The sequence below is a fragment of the Sus scrofa genome, chromosome 12 (genome assembly GCF_000003025.6).
Source record: "Sus scrofa isolate TJ Tabasco breed Duroc chromosome 12, Sscrofa11.1, whole genome shotgun sequence".
In the NCBI taxonomy this organism is placed as follows: domain Eukaryota; kingdom Metazoa; phylum Chordata; class Mammalia; order Artiodactyla; family Suidae; genus Sus; species Sus scrofa.
Window position 1 is genome coordinate 60,414,421 of NC_010454.4, and position 26,097 is coordinate 60,440,517.

The following is a 26,097-nucleotide window of genomic DNA, read 5'->3' on the forward strand; positions in this document are numbered from 1 at the left end:
GGGCCGAGTTGCCCCGTCTGTTATCAGATCAGCTGCGGCAGCGTTGCAGAGCTTGTGCTCAAGGGACCCCTGTTCTGCTGAATAATTGTCCGAAGGTGCAGGTGCCGTGGCGCGGGCAGTGGGGACTTGCCAAGGGGGGAGACCGGCGGGGCTGCCTTTAAGCAAGAAGGGGAACGTTCTCCCCTCAGTACGGAAAGAGACGAGGTGTGTGCTGACGTGGCTGAGACCTAAGGTAAGAAGAACCCTTTCAAGTGAGCTTCAGTGGACATACAATGTTGCAGGTTTCGGGGTACCTGGGAGTGATCCACGATTTTTACAGGTTATACTGCACTTACAGTTATTATAAAATACTGGTTATATTCCTGTGCCATACAATATATCCTTGCAGCTGATGTATTTTATACATAGCAGGTTGCATCTCTTAACGCCCTACCCTTCCCTCTTCTCACTAGTTTCTTCTTTGAATCTATCAGTCCCCCCCTCCTTTTTTTTTTTTTTTTTTTTTTTTTTTTTTTGCTTTTTAGGGCTGCACCTGTGGCCTATGGAGGTTCCCAGGCTAGGGGTTGAATCAGCGCTACTTCTGACAGCCTACGCCACAGACACAGCAATGCAGGATCCAAGCCACATCTGCGACCTACACCACAGTTCGCAGCAACGCCGGATTGTTAACCCACTGAGTGAGGCCAGAGATGGAACTCTCCATCTCATTGTTCCTAGTCGGATTCGCCTCCGCTGAGCCACGACGGGCACTCCTCCTGTTGAATTTTATGTAATCTTGATGTGAATACTTTTTCAGACACACGGTTTGCAAATATGTTCTCCTGCTATGTAGCTTTACCTCTTCATCCTCTTAACAGTCTCGAATAAAGTAAATCTGGGTTGCCCTCCCCTTCCTCACAAGTCTGGGCCCTGTGCTGCTTGTGTCAAGTCTGCAAGGAGCTCTTGGATAAGGTTGTTTTTGTTTGTTTTGCTGATTTTTTTTTTTTTTTTTGCTTTTTAGGATCGCAGCATATGGATGTTCCCAGGCTAGGGGTTGAATTGGAACGACAGCTGCTGGCCTGCGCCACAGCCACAGCAATGCCATCCCCAAGCTGCGTCTGTGACCGACACCGCAGCTCATGCCAACGCTGGATCCTTAACCCACTGAGCGAGGCCAGGGATCGAACCCACAACCTCATGGTTCCTGGTCGGGTGCGTTTCTGCTGTGCCCCCACAGGAACCCCTCTTGGAGAAGTTTTGCCCCGTTTCTTGGTTGTTTATCTGGGAAGGTTAAGTCCAGTCTGTCATCCGCCTGGAAGAGGGTGTCTGCTTTGTATCTTTAACACACTTTTACACGGCAACACAGGAAGTGATAACAGTGGCGTTTCAAGTTCCTTTTTTTTTTTTTTTTTTTTTAAAGTGTTGCTGACTAGGGAAGAAAGAGAGGCAGAGGCAGAGGCAGCCTGATGGCAGGGATGACAGAGCGGATGGGGCTCCAGCTGTCTGTCCACCTCCCTGCTCCCGCCCCCCCTGGAGAAATCAGAGCCGTGAGGTGGCTGTGACCCTCGCTCAGGCAGGTTCCTTGTCCCCCTCGGGCAGAGTCAGTGGGTCTCTTCTCTGCCACCACCCCCCCCCCGCCAGGATTTGTCTCTCCTTCTCCCCTCTCTGTGACACTTCCCCCAGAGGGTCAGCTCGGCCTGGGAGTGGACGAGCTGGTCCCTGGGAATGTGGGGGAGAACGAAGGCCGTGGATGGTGTGTCTGGAGAGCCCAACACCTGGAGGAAGGCAGAGGACGAGTGAGCAGGGCCCAAAGTGGACTTGAGAAGAGCTCAGAGAGGTCGAGCGACTTACTCAGGGCTGCCCAGCACATTCACTTTGCATACCTCTGCGTGCCTTTGTGGCAGAATCAACCGACTGGTTTGCCGTCCTCGTCTGCCCCTGACCCGTGTGCCTCTTCTAATGAGTTAGCATCCGCCCCCCACATGTGTTCACGTGGGGAGCATAGCAGCCGTGGGCCAGGGAGTATTTCAGCCTCCTCACCCCGTATTGGCTGCAGCTCCATCTCCCCCTCCCTTTACAGTGGCAGGAAGAGGCGGCAGAGCAACAGGCAGAGAGAAGAAAGGTGTTGGTCCCTGAGAGTGGAGCCGCTCGGAAGCTCTTCACAGAACAGATGGTCTGAGTGGCGGAGGAGGGGCCCCGGGGTGACAGGGCCTTCCTTTCCTTGAGGTTCATCGGTGAAAGGACCCGGGTGAGCCGATGGCTTCCCACCCACCCTGCCCCGCCCAAGGCTCTAGAATGAGAGACTCTGGGGGTTCCCTGAAGACTTAGCAGGGAAGGATCCGGCGTTGTCTCTGCTGTGGCTCAGGTCACTGCTGTGGCCTTGGCTCAGTCCCTGGCCCAGGAACTTCCACATGCTGTGCGCGTGGCCAAAAAGTAAATAAAATCAGAGATTTTTAGGAGCAGCAGGAGGTGGTCTGGAGGGGAAGGAGCCGGACGCCCATTCTCCTGGAAGGGCTCTGCTTCCTGCGCTGCAGGGCTGGCCGGGCCGGGGAGGGACACGTAGAGGCCCCAGGTGGCTCTGGCCAGCCTGGGAGTGGAGAGGGCTGTGCTGGGAAAGGCAGTCCCATGTGCTGACACAGCCTGGTGGGGCACCGAGGAGGGCACAGGGAGATGAGCATCACAAAGCCCAGCAGGGTGGTGGGAGGGTGCAGAATGGACACGGCTGAACACCCCCGGGCCCAAGGCCATGGCTGCGCCAGGGATGCCAGGGACATGTGCAGAAGTGGGCACAGGCCCCTCACCCGCCCACGCCCGGGCAGCGCAGAACCCTTGGACTTAGACCCAGCGCCCAGAGCAGTGGAGGAGGCTGCGGCTGACTGAGGCCCAGCTCCAAACCTTCAGCGAGGCGAGCCTTAACCTGAAGTCGGCGTCAAACAAAGCTAAGGCCATGTCTCTGCCCCCGTGTTTGCCGTCTGAGATCCTCCCACACCGCCCCAGCCCCGACATCATCAGATGGCACTTCCTCCGCCCCGACAATGGAGCGCCAGGCTCCAGGGCGGCCCGGCGTTTCCGCCCAGGGCCGTGCACCCGGCCGGGCTCCTGAGACACGCCCGACTTGGAATCCGGTCTCCATCCCACCAGCCGTGACTGTGGGTTGTCTGAGTCTTAATCCGTGAGTGAACCTAGTGATACATCTTCTTGGGGAAATGGAACTAAAAGCACAACCTCCTGGGAGTTCCCTTCATGGCTCAGTGCTTAACGATCCCAACAGGATCCATGAGAATGAGAGTTTGATCCCTGGCCTTGTTCAGTGGGTCGAGGATCCGGCGTTGCCGTGAGCTGTGGTGTAGACATGGCTTAGATCCCGCGTTGCTGTGGCTGTGGTGTAGGCTGGCGGCTGCAGCTGCAGTTGGACTCCTAGCTTGGGAACCTCCATATGCTGCCAGTGCAACCCTAAAAAGCAAAAAAACAAAAAACACCTCCTCCCAGCCCAGAAACTCCACCAAGGTAACAAAGAAAACTCTCTAAACTAGAACGTGACACGCATCACAGGCCATCCCTTGCGAGACGGCAAAGACAGAAACGAGGAGTTCCCTGGTGGCTCAGCGAGTTAAGGATCCGGCCTTGTCACTGCTGTGGCTTGGGTCACTGCTGTGGGACAAGTTTGATCCCTGGCCCAGGAACTTCCTCCTGCCTCAGCTCAGGGGCAGCCTAAAACCCAGCAAGGAAAGCAGCCCTTACACAGCCACGCACATTCTCCTTTAACACAGGCTCTACCCCCCTTTTTTTCCTCCCCTATTTTGGCTGCCTCGTGGCATATGGAGTCCCCAGGCCAGCGGTCAGACACCAGCCACAGGTGCAGCAACATCGGATCCTTTTACCCACTGTGCCGGGCTGGGGATCGAACTTACGTCCTAGTGCTGCCGCAATGCCACCAATCCCGCTGTGTCACAGCGGGATCTCCTTCACAGGGGCTCGTGAGATACATAAAAACTGAGAGGACTCACCTGGTACCATTTATCACACGTGTAATTCATCCTAATTTTACCTGATGATTGGGGAGATTACCTGTGAGGTGATCAGAGTGTTGCAAGAGAACAGGTGAGAGGGAGGATGCTCAGGTCCCAGACCTTGGGCGAGTTCCTGGGTCGGGCCGCCCAGTGAGGTTCCTTGGCAGGAAAGAATTCAAGGGTGAGTCACAGTGAAGTGAGAGAAGGTGAGGCTGGCCCCGGGTGGTGTGGTTGTTAGTTCTTATGGGCTGGGTAACTATTTGGGGGACGGGGCGGGGATTTCCAGGAATCGGGCCCCTGCCCACTTTTTGTGGTTAGCCTCAGACCTGCTAGGGCACCTGTGGGTGTCATATAGCGAGTGTATTACAGTGAGCGTATGATGAGGCTCAGGTGTACTGGTGGGCCAGCTCTCTGCCACCTTGGGCTTAATTGGCTTTCATCAATTTTGTTGTATCCTTAAAGGCTGTGTCATTATTATTGTTGTTGTTATTGCCACACTCTGGCCAGGGATCGAATCAGCTACACCACAGCTGTGGCGAAGCTGGATCCTTAAGTGACTGCACCGCAGTGGGAACTCCCTGCGTCATTCTTTTTCTTTTTTTTTTTTTTTGGTCTTTTTTTTAGGGCTGCACCCTTGGTACTCGGAGGTTCCCAGGCTAGGGGTGGAATTGGTGCTGTAGCCACAGGTCTACACCACAGCCACAACAATGCCAGATCCAGGCCGCATCGACGACCTACACCACAGCTCACAGCAAAGCCAGATCCCTGACCCACTGAGTGAGGCCAGGGATCGAACCTGTGTCCTCATGGATCCTAGTCATGTTCGTTCACTGCTGAGCCACAACGGGAACTCCCAGCCCCTTGTTTTAAGTCTGTGCTTGTCCTTACAACCTGCCGCTTGCTGTTCTAAATTCAGGGTTGGGGGCAGGGACTATTTCAACAGCTGTAAGGACTGCTGCGGAATCTTGCAGTTGGAGAGAGACTGGGCTCAACTCTGAATACAGCAGGGGCGGTGGGATTTATAGCCAAGGAGCAGAGTGGGGTTGGCGGATGGAAAAATTACCATAGGAAACATCAGGAGTCAGGGAGTCCTGGCTAAAGCAACCAGGCCAGGCTGATTAGACACCCCTGAGCCTGGTAGAGGATGAGGCATCCGATCAGATAGGGAGAATAGCTTTCAACTGACTTAGCGGGATTCTTGCTAAAATCCAACAACACGGACAACAGAGGAGTCCAAAGGCAGGATCCTGTCAGTGAGAGAAGCTTTGTCGGCTCTTTCCCTATACAGCCCACCTGCGGTGTTATTGTCTTAACAGTGGCTGACATTGATTGAGCCTTATTATATGTCAGGCACAGTATAAAACATTGTATTTATTATTATTATTTTGGATCTGGCCCGGCATGTGGAAGTTCCTGGGCCAGGGATGGAATCTGAGCCACAGCAGTGACAATGCCAGGTCCGTAACCCACTTGGCTACCAGGGAACTCCATCCCTGAGCATTTTAGATATGTCTCTGAATCCTCTTAAACCGCCCTGCCAGATAGATATAATCGGCTCCAATTCAAAAATGAGAAATATGACATTCACAAAGCGAAATGACAGGTCTAACATTCTGTGTGTTGCAGGGCAATAAAGTCGGCGTTGGAACCCACGTTTGACTTATTTAAATGACCACTGAGCTAACCTGTAAGTAGGACAATGCAAAAGTTAAGTACAAGCAACAGAACTCAGCCCCAAGCCTCCGTCTTCCCCGAAACCCCCGCCCCCTGGCCCCTGGCCCCTGGCCCCCTGGCCTGCAGCCCCAGCCGCAGGTCCTCTGGCCCAGGTGAGCAGGTGCGCCACCAGGCAGCGCTGGGCGGAGTCCAGCCCGCCCACCGCCCCGCAGCAGCCAGTAGTGCGGGCGCCTCCGGGGGGCGGGCTCGCCCGTTCCGTGCTCTGATTGGACGCCCCGGGGGCGGGGCTCGCCGAAACGCGCGTCCTGATTGGCGCTCCCCCGGGCGGGGCCGGGCCGGAGTGGTGCGCGCCAGGTTCGGGTCCTGGCCTCGCGCGCGGGTCACGTGGCGGCGAGCGCTGGGCGGCGGGTCCAGACTCCCGCGTCGCCCACAGGACCTGGCGGTGCGGTGTCCCGGGCTCTGCCTCCCTGTGGCTCCGAGAAGTGGGATCGGGTGAGTGCGGAGCGCCTTGCTGGCGCCTGGGAGCGCAGCCCTGGTCCCCGCGGTGCAGGCGGGCGGCCGCGTTCCTCGCTGAGCATTTTGGGTTTCGGTGCGGGGAGTCACTTCGTTACAGTGTCCTCACGGCCAAGCTGCGGTCGAGTGCTGTCCTGAAGCCCATTTCGCAGACGAGGAAGGTGAGGCCCAGAGAGGGGAGCACACCCTGCGGGACCGGGCCTCCTCTGTCCCTCACCCTGGCCTTGGAGACAGGCGTTACCCGGGGTTCTCGGCCTGGGGCCCTGTGCGTCGAGGTCCGGGAAGCGGAGCGACCCTTGGTTAGCTGAGGCCAGCGCATACGTGTGCCTCAGTCAGGCAAGGTTGGCGGACTGGATCCACCAGTTCAGGTTCTTACGGACTAATAACTATTTTACTTGAAGGAACATGCACTGGAGGTGGGCGATTGTGCTTTTTTGGGTCCAGTGTTACGGAAAAGGAAGGGCTTTAGAAGGAAAGGTAAACCTGAGTTCAAATTATGGCTCTCACAGTTACATGACCACTTAGCTTCTGAGCCTGGTTCCTGCTCCACAAAGTAGAGAAGAACCAGATCTGTGTGTAAGACAAACTGCAGTTCCCTCAGGAGACTCCTGGCCGTTCCCGCTTGTGTCATGAGATACCTGAAATAGTCAGACTCATAGGAACTAGAATGGTTGTTCCCCGAGGCTGGAAGAGGGGAGGATGGAGTGTGTTTACTGGACAGGGTTTCAGTCTGGGGAGATGAGGACGCTCGGGGGGTGGTGGGGGTGGTTGCACAACAGCGTGAATGTGTCTCATGCACGTATATCAGCTTGTTTTGGTTTCAAGTGAGAGAAATTGACGGTGTTTTCCAGCTAACCTCTGACTTGAAGATGCTAAGTATGTCTTCCCTAGGTACAGCGGTATCTAAAAATGATGATCTTAAAAAAAAAAAAAAGACAGTTTCAGGATTGGCGTCTTACCTGCCAGCTATCCAGGCATCCCCAAGCCCTGTCGGGCCAATGCAGAAATTAACCATCACTTTCAGGATCTTTGCCTCCCTCCCTCCCTTCCTTCCTTTCTTTTTTTCCTCTTTTTAGGGCCGCATCCTCTGCCAAGTCTGCAACCTACACCACGGTTCACAGCAACGCCAGATCCTTAACCCACTGAGCGAGGCCAGGGATCGAACCTGCATCCTCATGGTTGCTAGTCAGTTTCATTTCCCCTGCGTCACGACAGGAACGCCATCTTTGCCCTTCTTACTGTAATTTAGAATGCCCCCGGACCTAATAGGTTATATCTGTAATAGATACCATTGGTTTTATTGACACAAGTCAAAGAATCTTGCAGTCTTTGAGTAAAGCATTCAGACTACTTTGGGGTTTTATAAGAAAGCTTAAGTGTAACTGAAGTTGGGTATGGATTTGAGAAGGTTGTGGACTAAGCACTCCATCCGAGGTGACTTGATCTGAGTGGTGACTGGATCCAGGGTAGAAAGGGTCGCAGCTAGCCTAGGAGGGGCAGCCGGCCACACAGACAGCCCTCGCCCGGGGTAAGAAGGGACTGACTCAGAGTTGGCATCCTAGGTAAGGAAGGGGTTTGCGGTGGAGACGAAGAGCGGCAGGTGGTTGGGCTGAGTGAGAACACAGGTGGGGGCAGACTTGGGTTTTTCCTGAGCAGAGGGCCTCTCAGCCTGCGGATCTGCTGTCGCGGAGGCGGGGGCGCGGGGGGTGGGGGGAGAAGGTCCAGATGGACTTTAGTTATTTGGTGGTTGAGAAAGAGCTGCTGCGTGTTGCTTGTCACCTTTGGATCCTTTTTAACCTTGAACAGTCAGTATTTAAAAGAAGCTTTTGTTTGGAGATTCCAGGACCAGAGGGCTGGTTTTATCTCTTGTGCTTTTTCTGTGGTGTGCCACCTGCCGAGGGCACATGTGAAGCCGTTTTTCAGTTCGGGGAAGCCACGGGCAGGGTGCCCAAACCACATTCACGTCTCTCCTCCCCCAGCAGAATGTGGACGAGGCCGCGGCACAGTGGCCGGTGCTGTTCCCGCCGCAGAAGCATTCGTGGCCCTGAAGCGCCAGCAGTCACTGCTGCTCTGTGTTTTGCTGGAGGGGCCTGTTTCTAATCCAGTTGTGCTGTGTTACGGTAGCAGCCACCGCAGTTCCCGTCGGGGCTCAGCGGTTAACAACCCCGACTAGCATCCATGAGGACTCGGGTTTGATCCCTGGCCTTGCTCGGTGGGTTAAGGACCCGGCGTTGCCATGAGCTGTGGGGTAGGTCCCAGACACGGCTCGGATCCTGCGTTGCTGTGGCTGCGGTGGAGGCCGGTGGTTACAGCTCCAATTGACCCCTAGCCTGGGAACCTCCATATGCCTCAGGTGCGGCCCTAAAAAGACAGAAAAAAAAAAAAAAAGAAAAAATAGCAGCCGCTTGGAAAGCCCCAGCTAGGAGTTTCCTGGTCGAAGGTGACTGGCGGCTCCTTTTCACTGGCTCTCCGGAGAGTAAGGAGGACAGCTCAGGTCTGGGACCAGCAGGCGGTGCTGCTTAATGGACAGATCGTCTAGCACGTTGTGCCGCACATGCCCGTCCAGGGACTGCGAGCCTCCTGCTGCTTCCCCTTCCCTCTCTTGACCGCCACGCAGGGCACTTCCCCCCGCCAGCTGCCAGGTTCCCTCCTCCAGCAATCCTGTGAAACCGGCTGGGTGCCCTACAATCCAGTTCTGACGCGAAGCAGAGTTATTGCTAGTGTCCAGTCCCACCAGACAGCTCCCCTGCTTCAGATGCCAGTATGGGGTCCCCGGGTGACCCACCGCTTCTGTCTGACCTGGCTACAAATCCGAGGTCCCCAGGACCCCCTTCTTGGCTTCGAGCCTCCACTGCAGCGGCTCCCAGAGCTCAGGGGACACTTAGGTTTATTAAAGGAGGTGACAGAGGACACAGACGAGCCGCCAGGTGGGGGGCAGGGCAAGGTCTGGGGGGCTTCTGTTGGGGTTGGGGTGCATCACCCAGTGTGGAATAGTCCCCGTGCTGCTGGGACTGTGTGGGGGCCCCTCAGAGAGGCACGAGGGGTCATTAGCTACAGTTCCAGCCCCCCCACGAGGATCGGGGGAGGGTGTGGCGTGCGAAAACCCCAAGCTTCTTCTCAGGCCTGGCCTTTCTGGTGACCAGCCCCCACCCGCGAGCCCCGGCGTTGCCTCGTTGGAGTAAGAGGCACTGCCACCGCCCAGGAAGTCACGGGGTCTTAGGGCAGAGACCCTTGGCCTGGGTGTCTGGGCGAGCCCGGCCCCAGCTCTTGCCCGCGCGGCACCGCCCTCCTTATCCATCTGCCCGGAGCGCTTGCTCTGACTCCTGCTCGTCCCCCGGGAGCCCCACGGAGGCCCCGCCCGCTGGTCGCCCCTGGGTCCCCACGGGGGAGGGCCTGGAAAAGCCACCCTCAAGGGAGCACGTCTGCGATGGAAACTGAGCCAGTTCGTGGAAAGTACTGAAGTGCTGCCGTTGTCGGTTAGAGGCGGTCCGGTGCTGGAACCGTCTGAGCTCGGACTCCTCTGTGGAAACGGTTTTGAGAAACGTGCATGGGGTTCCCAGGGTGGCTCAGTGGGTTAAGCACCGGACTCGTCTCTGCAAGGATGCGGGTTTGATCCCTAGCCTCACTCAGTGGGTTGAGGATCTGGTGTGGCTGCCAGCCGTGGCGTGGGTTGCAGATCCAGCTCCGATTCAACCCCTGGCCCGGGACTTCCATAGGCCGCAGGTGTGGCCACAAAAAGAAAAAAACCCCACCTTTCGAGGCCACCACACTTTAGAGATGACAGATGTGTGCCTCCGGCTGGGGGCCTCGTGTGTTGGGGTCCCAGTCCATGCAGCCCTCAGCTAAGCTGCTTCTCTTCTGAGCCTCGTTTTCATAACTTGGAAAATGGAAAGGGGTCAGACGCAAGCCAGCAGGTCGTTGTTTCCCTGGCGAATGGTAGCTTCCCCGTGCCTGTGCCGGCTACCGTGGACCTTAGAGTGACCCTGAGCCCTTGCCTTCGAGGAGCCTGGCTGGGCTGGGAAGCGGGGGCGCCGGGCTCCCCGAGGCTGGGGCGAGGGGCCCGTTGTCTTGACGCGCAGGGAGCCGGCAGGCAGTCCCACGGGTGTTCCTGCAGCGGAGCCCTGGGCCTCCAAGCGGTTCCGAGGGCAAGGCCCACAGCGAGTGACCTGGCGCTGCGGGAACGGACAGGTGGCCGTGCGCGGTGACTGAGTTTAACGTGGGACGTTTTCCCGTTGCTAGGCGACACGGAAGCGGTGCGATGGCGACTCCCGACAGCGGGGCCCCCTGGGATGCTGACCTGTGGTCCTCCCATGACAAGATGCTGGTGCAGCCCCTGAAGGACAGTGACCTGGAGGTGAGGCTGCGGGGCTTCTCGGGTGTTCTGAGCTCTGCTTCTCATCGCAAAGCAGCCGTTCTCAGGCCAGCCTTGTGGGCCGGGGTGAGGGGCTGACCAAGCGGCTGCGAGTCCTTCGAGGGTGAACTTAAATGTCTGAGCTTGCAAAGTGCACAGCACTGAGCCGGCGGCGCGGGAAAGGGGGAGAGGCTGGGGTCCCCGAAATCTGACCCTCTCCTCACCCTTCCGAGGAGTGTTTCCAGAAGCCTTTTTTATTCATGTATTTTTATAACAACTTTACGCCTGAGAGAAGGGACTACAAGCAACCCATTTGAAATACACAGTTCAGGGGTTTTTCATGTCCTCACAAGCGCTTCTAGAACATTTCAGTCCTTCCAACGTGAAACCTCAAACCCATCAGCAGTCATGCCCATCCATCCCCCAAACTCTCAGCTCTAGGCAACCGCCGGTCCATTTGCTGTCTCTGAATTTGTCCAAGCGTCTTGTATTTTAAGGAGGAGGAGCAAGGAGCAAAGTTCAGGAAGGGAAACTTGGTGAGAGGAAGGGAGGAAAGTAACTAGATGGTGTGGGAGTTAAAATTCGGCAGGATCCAGGTTTTTGTTTTGTTTTGTTTTTGTCTTTTTGCCTTTTCGAGGGCCGCTTCTGCAGCATATGGAGGTTCCCAGGCCAGGGGTCTACTCGGAGCGGTAGCCACCAGCCTCCGCCACAGCCACGGCCACGCCAGATCCGAGCCACATCTTCGACCCACACCACAGCTCACGGCAAGGCCGGATCCTTAACCCACTGAGCGAGGCCAGGGATCAAACCCACAACCCCACGGTTCCTAGTCGGATTCGTGAACCACTGCGCCATGACGGGAACTCCAGGATCCAGGTTTTAAAGGTCGTCCTTCTCTTTGGTGGTTCTGTTTTTCTTAATTCATGCTCTGAGTTCCTTCCCAGATGCTAAAATCCTTGAGAGGCCTCCTCCGGCCCTTGGGCGCCGTGGGTGCCCGCTCTGCTCGGCTGCTGAGGACGGAGCGGGACTCAGCAGCAGCGTCTCTTCTCTGTGCTCGGTCGTCGCTCGAATCTGAGCTCGTGCGAGGCGAAAACCTCGGGGTTGCTCAGCGCCTGTGTTCCGCTCATCAGGTTTACAACATCATCAAGAAGGAGAGCCACCGGCAGCGGGTGGGACTGGAGCTCATTGCCTCGGAGAACTTCGCCAGCCGAGCTGTCCTGGAGGCCCTGGGCTCCTGCTTGAATAACAAGTACTCCGAGGGGTACCCAGGCCAGAGGTGCGTGAAGGGGGTGCAGAGCCGCCTCTGACGTCGTGAAGGGAGGCGCTGAATCGGAGTCTAAAATGCGGGGATTTCAGAAAGCAGCCGGGTTCTCGGTCTCCAGGCCTTCTGTCTGCGGCCGTGCTGTCGACGGCAGACAGAGGGCGAGAGCCACCCGGCCGTCCACTGACGGGCGAAGGGATAAACAAGCTGCGGCCGCTCCCTGCAGCAGAAGGTCCTCGGGCCTCGAAGAAGAAGGCAGTCCTGACGGAGGCGCCAGGGGCACTAGGCCAAACGAACGGAACTCTCCGGAAAGACAAATACTCTGATTCCAGTTCTTCGAGGTCCCTGGAGTCAGCAAAACGGAAGGGAGAGTTGGGGGAGGGGAGTTGTTCAGTGGAGCCAAGAGTTTCTGTTTTCTTTTTCTTTTCCGTTCTTTTTTTTTTTCTTCGCTTTTTAGAGCTGAGCCTGCGGCATATGGAGGCTCCCAGGCTAGGGATTGAATCGGAGCTACAGCCACTGGCCTACACCGCAGCCACAGCAATGTGGGAGCCGAGCCACGTCCTTGACCTACACCACAGCTCACGGCAACGCTGGATCCTTAACCCACTGAGCAAGGCCAGGGGTGGAACCTGCATCCTTATGGATCCTGCTCAGGTTTGTTACCACGGAGCCACAGTGGGAAGTCCGAGTTTCAGTTTTGCAAGATGCAAGTGAAGTTCTGGAGATCAGTTAGGCAGCAGTGAGAATGCACTCGTCAATGTAACATCGCAGAACTGTGGGCTTAAAGATGGCAAAGATGGCCGCTGTTACGTCAGGTGTTTTTTTGCTACCTTCAAAAAATACATACACACCTAACTTAAAATGTTAAAAGCTTTTTGTGACCACAAGGCCTCGGCGTTAAAAATATTTCTTCTGGATTGGGATAAATTTTGACTATTAAACAAAAATTAAAGTTTTATTAGAAATGCAAAAAAAGGAGTTCCCATTGTGGCGCAGTGGTTAACGAGTCCGACGGGAGCCATGAGGTTGCAGGTTCGATCCCTGGCCTCGCTCAGTGGGTTAAGGATCCAGTGTTGCCGTGAGCTGTGGTGTGGGTCGCAGATGCAAGTCAGATCCCGGGTTGCTGTGGCTGTGGCACAGGCCAGCGGCTACAGCTCCAATTAGACCCCTAGCCTGGGAACCTCCGTCTGTCGCGGAAGTGGCCCAAGAAATGACAAAAAAAAAAGAAATGCAAAAAAAGCCCCAGCAACTCTCTTGCCCCCTCCCCAGCCCCTGGCAAGCACCATTGCACCCCTGTCCCTGTGAACTGACCGCTGGGCACCTTATAGGAAGGGGTCACTGCGTGGCTTGCCTCACTGGTGCAGTGGCCATGCCCTCACGGTCCATCCATGGAGCAGAGCAGATGGGGCGGTCCAGCCCCGCGGCTCCCCCAGGGCCAAAGTTTACCTTGGTCCCACCTGGAGCTCGCCTCCGTCCTAAGCGCAGGGTCGGGCTGGCGGCCCACGTGTGCTGCCTCCTGCAGGTACTACGGCGGGACCGAGTTCATTGACGAGCTGGAGCTCCTCTGCCAGAGGCGAGCGCTGCAGGTCTACGGCCTGGACCCCCAGTGCTGGGGCGTCAACGTCCAGCCCTACTCAGGTAACCCACGATGGGCTCTGCGCGGAGCCCCCGGGGCGACTGCCCTTAGCGATAGCTTAAGCAGCAGGGCCAAGCTCCTCCTGCATCGCCTGGGCTGTCCACCCACCTCCGGGCAGCCCCGTCCCTGAATGCCCCCTCCAGTTACTCAAGGGGTCTGCTGTGGGGGCAGCTGGGGGCTAGGCCTGCTCTGGCCACTCCTGGTCAACGGCCTCATGGGCAGAGCAGTGGCGCCTTCTCTGGTCTGCCCGCCCCAGGCTCCCCTGCGAACTTCGCGGTGTACACCGCCCTGGTGGAACCCCACGGCCGCATCATGGGCCTGGACCTGCCCGATGGGGGCCACCTGACCCACGGGTTCATGACGGAGAAGAAGAAAATCTCGGCCACGTCCATCTTTTTCGAGTCCATGCCCTACAAGGTAAGCGCGCGTCCACAGCCCTACCGCGCGCGTGGGGGACCTCAGTGCTGGCGCCCCCAGGACCAGCAGTTTGGTTCCTGGGGTGGCTCAGGAAGCATCCCCTTCACTGTCCCCTCCCCGACCTGGGGACCCTCAGGGACGCAGCTCTAGGGGCTGAGCTGAGGGAGATGGATGGGGAGGCAGCTGCCCAGGAGTTTCCGCTGCAGCAGGGGGCTGGCTGGTCTAGACCGAGCAGCCCTGCCCGGGACCCCGCAGGCCAGCAGCTGCCGCCCTGGCTCGGGCTGGAATGCCAGCAGCCCCGCCATCTGTGCACAGCTGTCAGAGCCAGCGCTGCCCGGCCACCTCGCCTGTCATAGTGGCTGTTGGGTGAGCAGCTGGCGTCTGCGCCCCACTTCCTGCATAGCCCTGTCCTCAGCCAGTGTCAGCCTACGGCCAGCAGGGACCGGCCCTCGTCATCATAGACAGTTTGGTCCAAAAACGCGTGGAGGATCCGTGGGCTCATGGAGACGGCTTCCCCCATGGAGACGACGGGCATCCTAGCTGGTGGTGCCCTCGTGCACGGGGTGCGTCCGCTTCGTGCCCAGGAACCGTCTCCTGAGTGGTTCTTGTCACGCGTTCCACGGGCCCTGGCCGCCATGCAGCTTGACCCTTTATCCCTGGCGGTATTTCAGAGACATAGTTTTTTCTTTTAAGAAAATCCAGCCAGCGTTCCCTCTGGGCATCCCTCTGTTGCATGCCCTGTTCTGCGGCTCTGTCGCCGTCCTGGTTGCCACGATGTGCTCTGTGTGCAAGTGGCCGCTGGTTTCTTCCCCTGGGACGCCTGGGCGTTTCCAGGCGCAGGTACCCCCAGTGGCCAGTGCTGACCTTGACGGTGGGGTCTGCACAGGACACTCGTTTCCCAAGGCTCTGTTTGTGCCCTTGGCACACAGAAGCCGCTTTTCTAGTTTCTTTCACTGCGGCGAGGACGGCGGTGGAGGAGCCACTGGCTCGCGTCTGGCCGCAGCGAGGCCGGCTGCCTCGGGCGTTTTGCTCCGTGCCGTGTTACGAAAGAGCGCCCCGGGCATTAGCGAGCCGGACTGTCTGTTTTCGGGGCGGGTGGAGCCCCGCTTTGTGCCGGTGGAGGAAGGCCTCTTCCTCGGGGCCGCTGGCGGAGTTCGGGTGGGGACGGGGCTTCGGAAGCCGCCCGAGCCGCCCTCTGCCCGGCCTTGCCAGGTGGACCCGGACACGGGCTACATCAACTACGACCGGCTGGAGGAGAACGCTCGCCTCTTCCACCCGAAGCTGATCATCGCAGGTGGGCGGCCGGGCGGGAGGCGGCCCCGGGCCTCTTGCCGACCAGACGGGACCCTGTCCCCGCCCATCCTCGCGCCCTGCGCGTCCAGACAAGCCCCCGTTGGTCCCTGCGGGCCAGTCCGCAAGCTCTGGACGTGGCGAGCCCTGGCTGGGTGGGGGCGGGAACAGCCGGGGGGCCGCTCCCCGCGGACCTGACTCTGTCGCCTCGGCCGGCCCAGGGACCAGCTGCTACTCCCGGAACCTGGACTACGCCCGGCTGCGCAGGATCGCCGACGACAACGGGGCCTACCTCATGGCCGACATGGCGCACATCAGCGGGCTGGTGGCGGCCGGCGTGGTGCCCTCCCCCTTCGAGCACTGCCACGTGGTGTCCACCACCACGCACAAGACGCTGCGGGGCTGCCGAGCCGGCATGATCTTCTACCGGAAGGGTGCGCGGCGCCGGGACGGGTCCCTCTCCTCAGGGCTCCCGCTGGGGGGAGGGAGACTCCCCTACGGGCCCGCAGGAGGGGCGGCCTCAGGCTTCAGGGGAGGGAGCGCCCGGAACCCTCAACACCGCCGTCGGGTCCTGGGGAAGGGGAACGTGCTGGCGGCCAGCGTCCTGTGGCTCAATTCCCCCTGGTGAGAAGCAGGCGCGGGGGCGACGGGGGCCTCGGGGGGCAGCGTCGTCTCGGTGAGCTTACGGCAGCATGTTTCTCCCCAAGAAAGACTCACCGTAGTCGAGCCGTAGGGTGCTGATGGATAAAGCAGCTTGTCCTCTGAGAAGCGTGTCCCAGTCCTGGAGCCCGTGTGGCTGTCCCGTTGGGATGCGCATTTCTCTCCGCCCGCTGCCGGGCTCCCGTGAGGCCCTCCCTCACACCTTTGCACCTGCTTGGGACACGATTGTTTTCCCGGCTCTGTGTCGGTGATGTGTGTTTGACCGGGCCAGCCAGAGCCGTCCTGGCGCTGCGGGATGTGCTGTGTGATCCCAGGCTGGTTGTGCGGCCTCTCTGTTCCTCATTTCCTCCCCTCCAGAGCAGGGACCATGGTAACTGCCCCCATCCCTTTGGGCGGCTGCTATGAGGGCGGAACGAATGCCCTCGGGATGTGTCCAGAGCAGCCCTTGGCGTTACTCTCACCCAAAAGTTAGGGCGCAGCTTGGCTCAGGAAGGAGGCTTCTTCCCGGATTCTGGCCAGATGAGCCTCGCCCTCTGCGAGGGTGCCCCCTTGGAAGGCTGCTCTCTGGGGCACTCCCTTGAGGAAGGACGCCCCCGCTGTCCTATCTGTGACACTCCTTTCATCCCCCCCGGGGTGGCCCCCCACCCCCGCCCAGGAGCAGGCACCCTCTCTGGTCCTCAGCGCCCTGGCCTCTGTCTTGCCTCTTGGCCTGGAGGTCAGACTGCGACTGAGACCAGTGTTCCCAACGCTGTTTCTTCCGTGATCCAGGAGTGCGCAGCGTGGACCCCAAGACGGGCAGAGAGACGCGGTACAACCTGGAGTCACTCATCAACTCCGCTGTGTTCCCAGGGCTGCAGGGGGGCCCCCACAACCACGCCATTGCCGGTAACCAGGGCCCGCCCAGCCCTGAGCCCTGGGGTTCCCGCACGGTTGGGTGGCTCCCCCCAGGACCGACTCCCCCACCCCCGCTTGCCCGCCCCCCCATGCATGCGCTGGGCCTTCCCTGCTGTCGGGAGGGAGAAGGCGAGCAGTGCGTGGTATCCGCGGGCGCAGGGGGACGGCCACTTCACTGAGTCGGCCCAGGCCCCGTGTCAGACCCCCTGAGAAACCATGGGGGAAGGGGCTTGACGACAGATGAAGCCACAGCCAAGGGAGTGTATGTGAGCAGGGCGGTGGGCTCCCCCGCCCCTCACCTCCTCGGGGGGCCGGGGGCACCTGCCTCTGACCCTCAGCCTTGACGGTGAGGCTGCGCTCACGGGTGGAGCCTAAAAAGGCAGTGAAATCCGTCTTCCTGGGAACAGCTCTGCGGGGCAACCTCACCAGCAGGAAACCTTGTGCCAGGCAGGGGGTACCTCAGAAGAGAGGGGGTCTGGAGGGTTGGCTGGGTCACTGTGGGGTTAAAACAGGTCGTCTTGGGAGGCATGGGCCGCCCCCCTCGGTGACACTGCGAGGCCAGAAGGCTGAGGGGAGGCCAGCGTTTCTCTGATCCCAGTCTGTCCCTGACACCTGTCTCTCCCTGGCAGGGGTCGCGGTGGCTCTGAAGCAGGCCATGACCCCGGAGTTCAGAGTCTACCAGTGCCAGGTGGTGGCCAACTGCAGAGCCCTGGCCAAGACCTTGATGGGGCTGGGCTACAAGGTAGTCACAGGTAGGACAGGCCAGGCCCGGAGGACTGTCCCCGTCCCATCGGGAGTGGTGGGGCCCCGGCCCCTCGTGTGCTCGAGGCATCCTCAGCAGAGCCACAGATGTGTCACAGTTGCCATCCCCGCGGGAGACCCCTGGTCCTCCAGGCGGTTTTCTGAAAGGAGCCCGAGGCTCCCAGAGGGGCTGGGCACCGGCCATCACACTGCTGGGGGCTGGCGGGGGGGCAAAGGGGGGGCCTTGGCCTCGCCATCCTGGGGCGTCTGCACCCAGCTGCTTGTTCCTGGTCAGCACGCTTGTCCTCTCTGGCTGCCAGCAGGGCTGCCTGGCCGCATCTCTGTGGTGGCCTGCAAACACGTGCCCGCTGCCCTTCTTGGGTCCCAGGCGCCCCCAACCCTCAGCAGCCCTGCGTCCACCTCTGCCCCGCTTTGTGCCACCTCTTTTGTTTGCTTCCTCTACGTCCTCCACATCTTCGGCAAGAAAGCCCCAGGTGGACCGGGACCTCCATGGTCACAAACAAGTTTCTTGGGTCCACAGGCGCTGCCCGGCTCTGACCCGCGGGTCGGTGGGGCCTGTGTCTCTGACCAGCTCCGGGCGATGCTGGTCTGGGGAGTGGGCGCGCATCGTGGACGTAGGCCAGCTCCCTCTGGCTCTGGGCATCCGGCCTGCTCCGACCGCCCCCATTCCTGAGCTCCCAGGCTGGTCCCCCCAACAGGTCCTCTCTGCTCTGAGCAGGCGGCGGGGCAGGTGATGGCAGATCCCCGCCTTGTGCCTGGCTCTGGCCCAGGTGCTTCATGCCCTCCTCCAAACCTCGAGATGGCCTTGCCAATTACTGGTCGCCTGTGGGCGGCTGAGGCTCCCAAAGGTCCCACTGCCTGCCTGAGGCCGCGTGGCCGCTGAGGGGGCCCTGGGTCCAGAGCAGGACCGGGGACGGGAGGTGCGATGTGCAGGCAACGTCTGCGCTCCAGCAACACGGCGGCTGCCCCGTGGCCGGCCAGAGGGCGCCCACTGCCTGCTTCTCCAACGCCTCCTTAGACGCAGCCGCAGAGACCGATTCAGGACACATGGGACACCCCAAATGGTGCCGTTATCCCAACAGGCCTCCAGGTGCTGCCCGGCACCTGGCGCTTTGGGACAAAGACTCGGGCGCCCGGGCCAGCCTCTCCCTCAGCCCCTCCACAGGCCCAGGGCCCTTCTCAGTTCACCCGGAGGCCCTGGGGCAGGGGGTCTCGAGCAGGCACATGGGGTCCCCTCCAGCCTCTCCCCCATCCCTCTGCTCGGGCCCGGGGCGCCGTCTGCGGCCTCACACCGCCCTGTTCCAGGTGGCTCTGACAACCATCTGATCCTCGTGGACCTCCGATCCAAAGGCACGGACGGCGGCAGGGCCGAGAAGGTGCTGGAAGCCTGTAACATTGCCTGCAACAAGAACACCTGCCCAGGTGAGTGCCTTTTTTTTTTTTTTTTTTTTTTTTTGGCCGCCCCGAGGCACATGGAGTTCCCGGGCCAGGGATCAGATCTGAGGCACAGTCTCGACCTAAGCTGCGCCAGATTCTTAACCCACTGTGCCAGGCCAGGGATGGAACCTGTGTCCCACTAGTCCCAAGACGCCATCGATCCTGCTGTGCCACAGCGCGAGCTCCCAGGTGAGTGCAGGTCCTCTGCTAACCGCGCTCCTCCTGGCTCACCGTGACTTGGCTCTGGGGACGGCCACCAGAGACGCGCTGTGCTGGCCGGGACGAGGCCGGGGCTTCGACCAGGACAAGAGGGAGAGCGAGGCCAGGGCCTGAGATGTGGGTGATGCACCTCAAACCCAGACAGATGCCAGCCTCCATTTGGGCCAAGGACCGTGTCTCAGAGGGGACTTCCATGCTGTTTAAAGTCGAGTGGCCGTGACACCCCGGCCCCTGCACCCCTGCTTCCAGCTCCAGCCTGAGACCAGCTGTCCCCTCCAGCCAGTGTCTGCGGCTCTGCTCCTCTGGCCCACGTGTCCCTGTCCAGTCAGGGCGCTCCGCGCGGAGACGTGCGGCCCAGGGTCAGAGCCTGTCCCTCTTAAAGGTGACAAGAGCGCCCTGCGGCCCAGCGGGCTGCGCCTGGGGACCCCGGCACTGACGTCCCGAGGACTCTTGGAAGAAGATTTCCAAGAAGTGGCCCGGTTTATTCACAGAGGTGAGGGCAGACGCGGGGCTGGCGGGCTGACCAGGGGGTTAGGATGCAGGCGGGCCCCCCTTGGCGGTGGGCGTGGGCCGAGCTGGGAGCATGCGGGGCAGCGGCGGCAGCGACACTCACCTGTCTCTTGCCGGCGCAGGGATAGAGCTGACCCTGCAGATCCAGGACGCCGTGGGTGCGAAGGCCACCCTGAAGGAGTTCACGGAGACGCTGGCGGGGGCCGGGGAGCACCAGCGGGCCGTGGCGGCGCTCAGGGCGGAGGTGGAGAGCTTCGCCGCCCTCTTCCCGCTGCCCGGCCTGCCCGACTTCTAGGCGCGCCCGCCAGCCCGCCCTTGGCCCCAGCCCGGCCCGATGGCTTCCCTGTGCCTCCCAGGGCGTCTCTCTGGACTTTGCTATGTTGCCTTCCTCACAAGCTAACATCTGTTAGAAGCTCGGTGTCAGTAATTCTGGGACAAGCTACCAAGGAGTTTAAACTTCAACCTCAGTGTCTCACAGCTACATAGAGAGTTATTCTGCAAAAATAAACTACGATTTCGCCATTTAGCCATTACTTTCTCCGTTGGTGTAGGGCAGGGCTATGAGGAAGATGCCAATTTTCCTCTCTGCTCTTAAAAGTCCTTGGGCTTAAGATAAGAAACACCCAAGTCTGGAGTCCCCGCTGTGGCTCAGTGGTAAAGAGCCCGACTAGTACCCATGCGGATGCAGGTTCGATCCCTGGCCTCGCTCAGTTGGTTAAGGATCCGACATCGCCATGAGCTGTGGTGCAGGTCGCAGGCGCGGCTGTGGCTGGCAGCTGCATCTCTGATTTTATCTCCAGCCTGGGAACTTTCATATCCCTCAGGCGCACCCCTAAAAAGACCGAAAAAAAAAAAAAAAAAGCAAAAGGAACATCCAAGGCGGGAGTTCCTCTGTGGCTCAGCGGGTTAGGGACCCAGCATAACTCCTGCAGCAGCTCGGGTTCCCTCCCTGGCCCAGGAACTTAGGTGCAGCCAAAAAGAGGAGAAGAGGAGACCCGAGTTCTGGCCATTGTGCCCTGCTCCCCGGCGGGCCGCCCGCCCTAGGAGGACGGCTGCCGCCGAGGGGAGTGTCCGACGCTCCTGCGGCGCTCCCGTCAGAGCTGCAAGTTAGACACGTCTGTTCAGGTGCCGCCCATTGGGCTCCGACTCGCGGCACCGGGGACCTGGTCCCTCCCCCGACCCGGGGCAGAGGAGCGCCTGCCTCCCCCGCCCTGTCCCGTCATCAGGAAACCAGATGCCACCTTCCCACGGACGCTTTATTTTTCACAAATCGCAAGTGCAAAACATAGATGACCATTTTTAATGAGCACAGTCAAATTTTTAACCACGGATCTACAAGAATGATAGCTTTAAAAATACAACCAATTTTTATATTTCAAAAATATCTCAACTGAAATAAATTAATTTTTTAAAAAGTACGCTTCTCATACTATTTGTCTGGCATGACTCTGGTTAAACTCGGGGCGGCCCCACCGGGAGCCAGCTGGCCTGGTGGGACCCCACACACACGACAGGGAACGTGCAGTGACACAACGGCTTTTCACAAAAGGATGCTTGGCCCCTCACACTCCGCTGCTCCGTGTAGCCTCCACGGCGGCAGCTGTCCTGGGCAGTCCTTGTGCTGCTCGGCCTCACCCTCAGGGCCTCGGCTCTCCCCAGGGAGACAAAGGGGCGCCCCCCAAGCTACAGCGCAGCCTGCAGCCACCACCCTGCCTCGCTGCTTCCCGCTGAACAGGTGAGGCCAGATCCGGTCGGGTCGGTGCTCTCGGGGGTGGGGGAACCAGGGCGGCCCCTGGGCTCCAAGCTTGGCTGAGACTGGTCTTGCTTCCGACCAGCGGCGGGTGTGCTGCTCTCCTTTTCTGCAGGCTGGTAAGAGCATCTCTAAGACTCCAGTGGGGTCAGTTTCTATCACAGTATGAGGGAGAAGCCAGGAAGCGAGCTGGTTTGCCTCAAAGCAGGAACCAAGGCACTTTCTTGAGCCTCTGGGGAGATGGGAGGTAACACCCGACGCTGGCTTGGGGACGGATGGATCCCCATCGGCGAGGGCTCCCGCCTGCGCAGACGAGGTGGCGGCGGCAGCAGCGTCGTGGACACGTGGAGAAGCTGATGGGCCAGGCGCCGTCAGGCCGGGGAGGTGGGTGCGTGCATCCGGCACTGGCGGGAGCGCGTGCGGGACCCTCAGCAGCCCTGGCACTCGGGCTGGACTCTGCGGGCCTTCCTACAGTTTTTGAGATAGGATTTGTTACTTGTTTGGGGGTGAAATCTGTCATCCCCTGCACACAGAGCTGATGTCCTCTTTTAAGAAGCCGAGGGCTGGGTGGGCCACTTCCGCCACCGCAGCGACCACAGCAAGACCGTCTCTCAGACCCCGATTCCACCGGAGGAGCAAGCTCCCCGGAGCCACTGGTGCCCTAAAGGGCACAGTGTCCACACAGGCTGCGAGCCTGGGCCATGCTCCTTAACCCGGGCAGCCTGAACAAAGCGGGGCGGGAAAGGGACTGGAAGTCGAGTTCCGACAAGCCCCGGGTTCAGTGGCCGGGCCTTGGAATCGTCACAGGCCGATAGTCTGCTCCTCAGAGCATCTCTCAGAGTTTAGACTCCTGCTGACCTATCGCCAGGGGTTCACCCTCAAGAGCCCTTGAAAGAGAAACACGCTTGGCGTGAAGCAACCCTTTGAAGCCGCCATGCTGCAGTCAGATTTTAACCAGAATTTTTTTTTTTTTTTTTGGTCTTTTTGCCATTTCTTGGGCCGCTCCCGCGCCACATGGAGGTTCCCAGGCTAGGGGTTGAATCGGAGCTGTAGCCGCCGGCCTACGCCAGAGCCACAGCAACGTGGGATCTGAGCCGTGTCTGCAGCCTACACCACAGCTCACAGCAATGCCGGATCCTTCACCCACTGAGCAAGGGCAGGGATCGAACCTGCAACCTCATGGTTTCCAGTCGGATTCGTTAACCACTGCGCCACGACGGGAACTCCCGGCCAGGATTTAAACACTGGAGTCCAGCCGCCAGTCAGTGGAGCCAACTCCACTTCTTAGTGAAGCAGCAGCTCGGGGGAGGGCTCCCCACGCCCCCTGGGGCTGCTCGCTCACACCCGCCAGGCTCTCCTGACCTCCCGAGGCGCGGCTTCCATAGAAAGGACTCCTGCTTCTAGAGGCCAGCGTGACTGACCGCGGCTCCTCCAGCGTTCCAGGGGACAGGCCATCTGCACCGTCGGTGGCGGAGCCAGTGGCCGCTTTCCACCCAGTCATGTGAGCCCCAAGGAGCACTCTTCCCTCGGGAGGTTTAATGTCCCCAGCTCAGGTCCCCGAGGCCCAAGGAGACGGCTCTGAACCAGCTACCGAGAAGGACACGAGGGGAGGCGGGGAGGGTAGCCCTCCTGCCAGCGCTGCTGCAACTGGACGCAGGCAACAGCATGGGTCCCAAGAGCCAAGGCAGCACCACGGCCACGAGGGGCCCTGTCACGGGGTCCAGAGAACCACAGCCGGACAGGAAGCCTGGGCAGGATGGGACAGCGGGTCAGGACCGCGAAGCCCCCAGTCTCAGCCACGGGACCTGACGACTCGGAACACGGCCCCAGCGGACACAGACACACCCGCTCAGGAGCACCCGCTGTGGCTGCCTCGGGTCTGTCTCACCACGAATGGGGAACGAATGGAAAAGCAGAAATACCAAGAGTTCTCCCTACTCGGGGAAAAAAACAGCTTAAGAAAAAAGGTGTGAAATCTTCGAGGCTGCAAGAAACCATGCCCCTCCGGGCCAGTGGTGACTCGTCAAGGGCCTCAGGGGTCCCGGTGGGCAGAGGGGACCTGGGGACAGAACGAGGTGCACGGAGCCCCACCGCGGCCACCCCGGTCCAGGACACCCAGCGAGGTAGTGAAGTGCGAAGGTCTGCTGTGGGCGAGGGGACCGGGGGGACTCAGTTGGATCCAGCACGTCTGCAGGCCTCCCCAGGACAGTGTAACCTGCCCGCAGCACAGCTGGTGGACGGGGCCCGGAGCCTGCTGGCTCTTCTTGCCGCACAGTGGGAAGCCGGTGACACAGGGGCCCCGTCTCCTGGGCTTCTACCCCAGAGCAGTTCCGACGACAGGGGACCAGTGCCTCCTGTCAGTCACTCCTGCTGACCCCGGGAGCGACTTCCCAGGGCCCTCCATAGGCGCCTCCATGCCCGGAGAGGAGGTGAGGATGGGACAGGGTGCCGCGTGCTCCCCGCGGCCGGGGGCCGGGCTGGGCTGTCTCCAGGGACAGTGGCTCCGTGAGGCGGAGTAAAAGGGCCTCAGCTGCGCCTGAAAGAGGCAATGCATGGGCCGTGCTGCTTTCCAGCAAACACTCCAGGTAACGGCTGCTCCCCTTCACTTTGCTGCGTGCCCGAGAGTTTGGAGGCGCGGCCCGAGGCTGGTGTGGTCCTTGCACGCGGGCACCCTCCGTTCCCTCCTGGCACCCAGAGGTCTTCCTCTGGCCTGGCCCCAGCCCCTGGGAAGCCCGACGGGGGCCTGAGCTGTTACTGAACTTCCAGACGCCTCCAGAGGGCCAGCCCTGCCCCCACCCTCGCCCGCAGGCCCCTGGAACCACACCTGCCCCCGCGGTTCGCTTCCCGTCGTCGATGCCAGCAGTCTAAACAGCTCAGGGGCCCGCACGGCCATCCCCTCCCCCCCATCACAGGTCGTGGTCTCCGTGGCCAGGACTGACCTCAGATCTTGTACAGAAAGCTGGGGACGTAGTCGAACCTGAGCGCAGGCTGGCTGGTGCTGGGGGGCTCCTGCGTGTAGTGCAGCCTCAGCAGCTCGGCCAGGTGCCGGACCACCTTGGCGTCTTCATTCACCAGCCCCAGGTTAAACTGCAAGAAGCTGGCCTGGCGGCTGGCAGCCTGCTCCATGGCCTCCCTGTCGTGGGCGGGCAGGTGCAGGTGGTGGCAGAAGGCGAAGAGGAAGGCCTTGGCGCACAGCTGTGTGAGCAGGCTCTGCACGTGCAGGTAGTAGGTGCCGCCCCGCCTGATGTGGGTGCGGTGGTCCGCCAGCCGCGGCAGCAGGGCGCCCCTGTACAGGGGGCAGCGCAGCGTCTTCCGGTCCAGGTCCAGGATGCTCGTGTAGCGGCTGTAGCGGCTCAGGGCGTGGAGGGTGCCGGCGCCGGCAGGGGACGCCACCCTGAAACACACAGGCCGAGGTCAGGAGGTGGGGGGGTGACAGCTGGGGCTGGAGGGAGGGCGGCTCTTGTGGGGCGCAGCACAGCTGACGGACCCCCGCCCCCGGGCCAGGCACAGTGCTGGCACTTTACAGCCCTCGGGGAACACCCGGCAAACGACTGTCCAGTGACGCAATGCTCTTACCTCCCCAGGAGGGAAGGAGGGCACTGCCCGGGTGCCCACCATCAGGGAGCCGGCCCCCGCAACAGGGGTCCTGTCCACAGTGCACCTCGGGCAGGTGCCAGGCCTGAGCTGGTGCGAAGGCTGCCCCCTCTCGCCATCGGGCACTTTCTAAGGAGGCTCAGGGGAAGCCAATGGGAAGGGCAAGACATCCTGAGCCTGGTCCTGGATAAGTCAACTCACACCCACGAACTGACCAAAGCGTGTTTTCTTTCTCTTTTTAAAATCTCTTCTAGGGTCGCACCCACAGCATAAGGAGGATCCCAGGCTAAGGGTCTAATCGAAGCTGTAGCCACCGGCCTACGCCACAGCCACGCCGCATCCGAGCCTCATCTGCGACCTACACCCCAGCTCACGGCAACACCAGATCCTTAACCCCCTGAGTGAGGCCAGGGACCGAACCCGCAACCTCATGGTTCCTGGTCAGATTTGTTAACCACTGAGCCGTGACGGGAACTCATGACGTGTGTTTTCAATTCTCTGCCTTTTGAGGTGAAAAAGTCTAACGTTGAGGGTTGGGCAAAGGGTGTGAGCGGAGGAGGGAGGCGTGTGTCCTTCCACCCAGGACAGCAGCCAAACACAGGCCTGCCGCGCAAAGGCTAGTAACCCCCTGGCAGGAAGGACCAAGTCCGGGAGGACCCGAGTGTGGGCGCCTGGGCCCCTCGTCCACATCCAGCGCCCAGACGAGGGCTGCGGCCCCCAGGCCAGACAGGCAGCACGTGAAAGGCCCCAAAGAATCCGCTCAGCACACGTGGGGGATGAACAAGAAAGCTTCCGGGAGGACGAGGAACGAGACGGGGGTGGGGGCAGGGGCAGGACGGCGGCCTCTCCCAGCACGGCCACCGCCGCCGCCCCCGCCTTGGTCACTGACACGGTGGTGTGACCCGGAGAATCAGCAGCAGCCTGAGGGCTCCAGGTCCACACCAGGCTGACTCAATCAGGATCTCTGCGGGTGGGGCCCAGGAACCCGTGATTTAAAGTAAAGCTCCCAGACAATTCTGCCACAGAGGGAGCAGGGCAGGGCTGGCCCCCCCTCAGGAACTAGAGCCCCTCCTGGGACAGGCGGCCAGAGGCGGGGAGGCCTGGCCCAAAGCGACGCCGCAATCGGCCCCGGCCCCGGCC

General features: G+C 60.3%; 2 protein-coding genes across 13 annotated transcripts in view; one reads left to right on the top strand and one right to left on the bottom strand.

The window, feature by feature from the left end:
• Nucleotides 1-21,031, top strand: SHMT1 (serine hydroxymethyltransferase 1). 12 transcript variants are annotated; one of them, XM_021067992.1, is made up of 15 exons: nt 1-232; nt 1,400-1,552; nt 2,060-2,227; nt 5,616-5,676; nt 10,416-10,530; nt 11,658-11,803; nt 13,311-13,426; nt 13,681-13,841; nt 15,054-15,135; nt 15,353-15,565; nt 16,560-16,676; nt 17,315-17,437; nt 18,753-18,869; nt 19,486-19,596; nt 19,736-21,031. In XM_021067992.1, exons 5-15 carry the CDS (start codon nt 10,435-10,437, stop codon nt 19,906-19,908), a joined length of 1,455 nt encoding a protein of 484 aa, XP_020923651.1. In that variant the 5' UTR covers nt 1-232; nt 1,400-1,552; nt 2,060-2,227; nt 5,616-5,676; nt 10,416-10,434; the 3' UTR covers nt 19,909-21,031. The 12 variants fall into 12 exon arrangements, 4 of the variants coding, with proteins under 4 accessions (XP_020923651.1, XP_020923652.1, XP_020923648.1 ...); XM_021067993.1 differs by lacking the exons at nt 1,400-1,552; nt 2,060-2,227; nt 5,616-5,676 and having other exon boundaries at nt 11-232; XM_021067989.1 differs by lacking the exons at nt 1-232; nt 1,400-1,552; nt 2,060-2,227; nt 5,616-5,676 and adding an exon at nt 5,982-6,155 and having other exon boundaries at nt 19,736-21,022.
• Nucleotides 20,856-26,097, bottom strand: part of SMCR8 (Smith-Magenis syndrome chromosome region, candidate 8) — an 8,250-nt gene continuing 3,008 nt past the window's right edge. Inside the window, exons 2-3 of the mRNA XM_021067988.1 lie at nt 24,303-24,757; nt 20,856-21,831 (exon numbers count right to left, since the gene is read on the bottom strand). Of these exons, the coding sequence (XP_020923647.1) occupies nt 24,304-24,757 (454 nt within the window). The 3' untranslated portion in view covers nt 20,856-21,831; nt 24,303. The remainder of the gene's footprint in view (nt 21,832-24,302; nt 24,758-26,097) is intronic.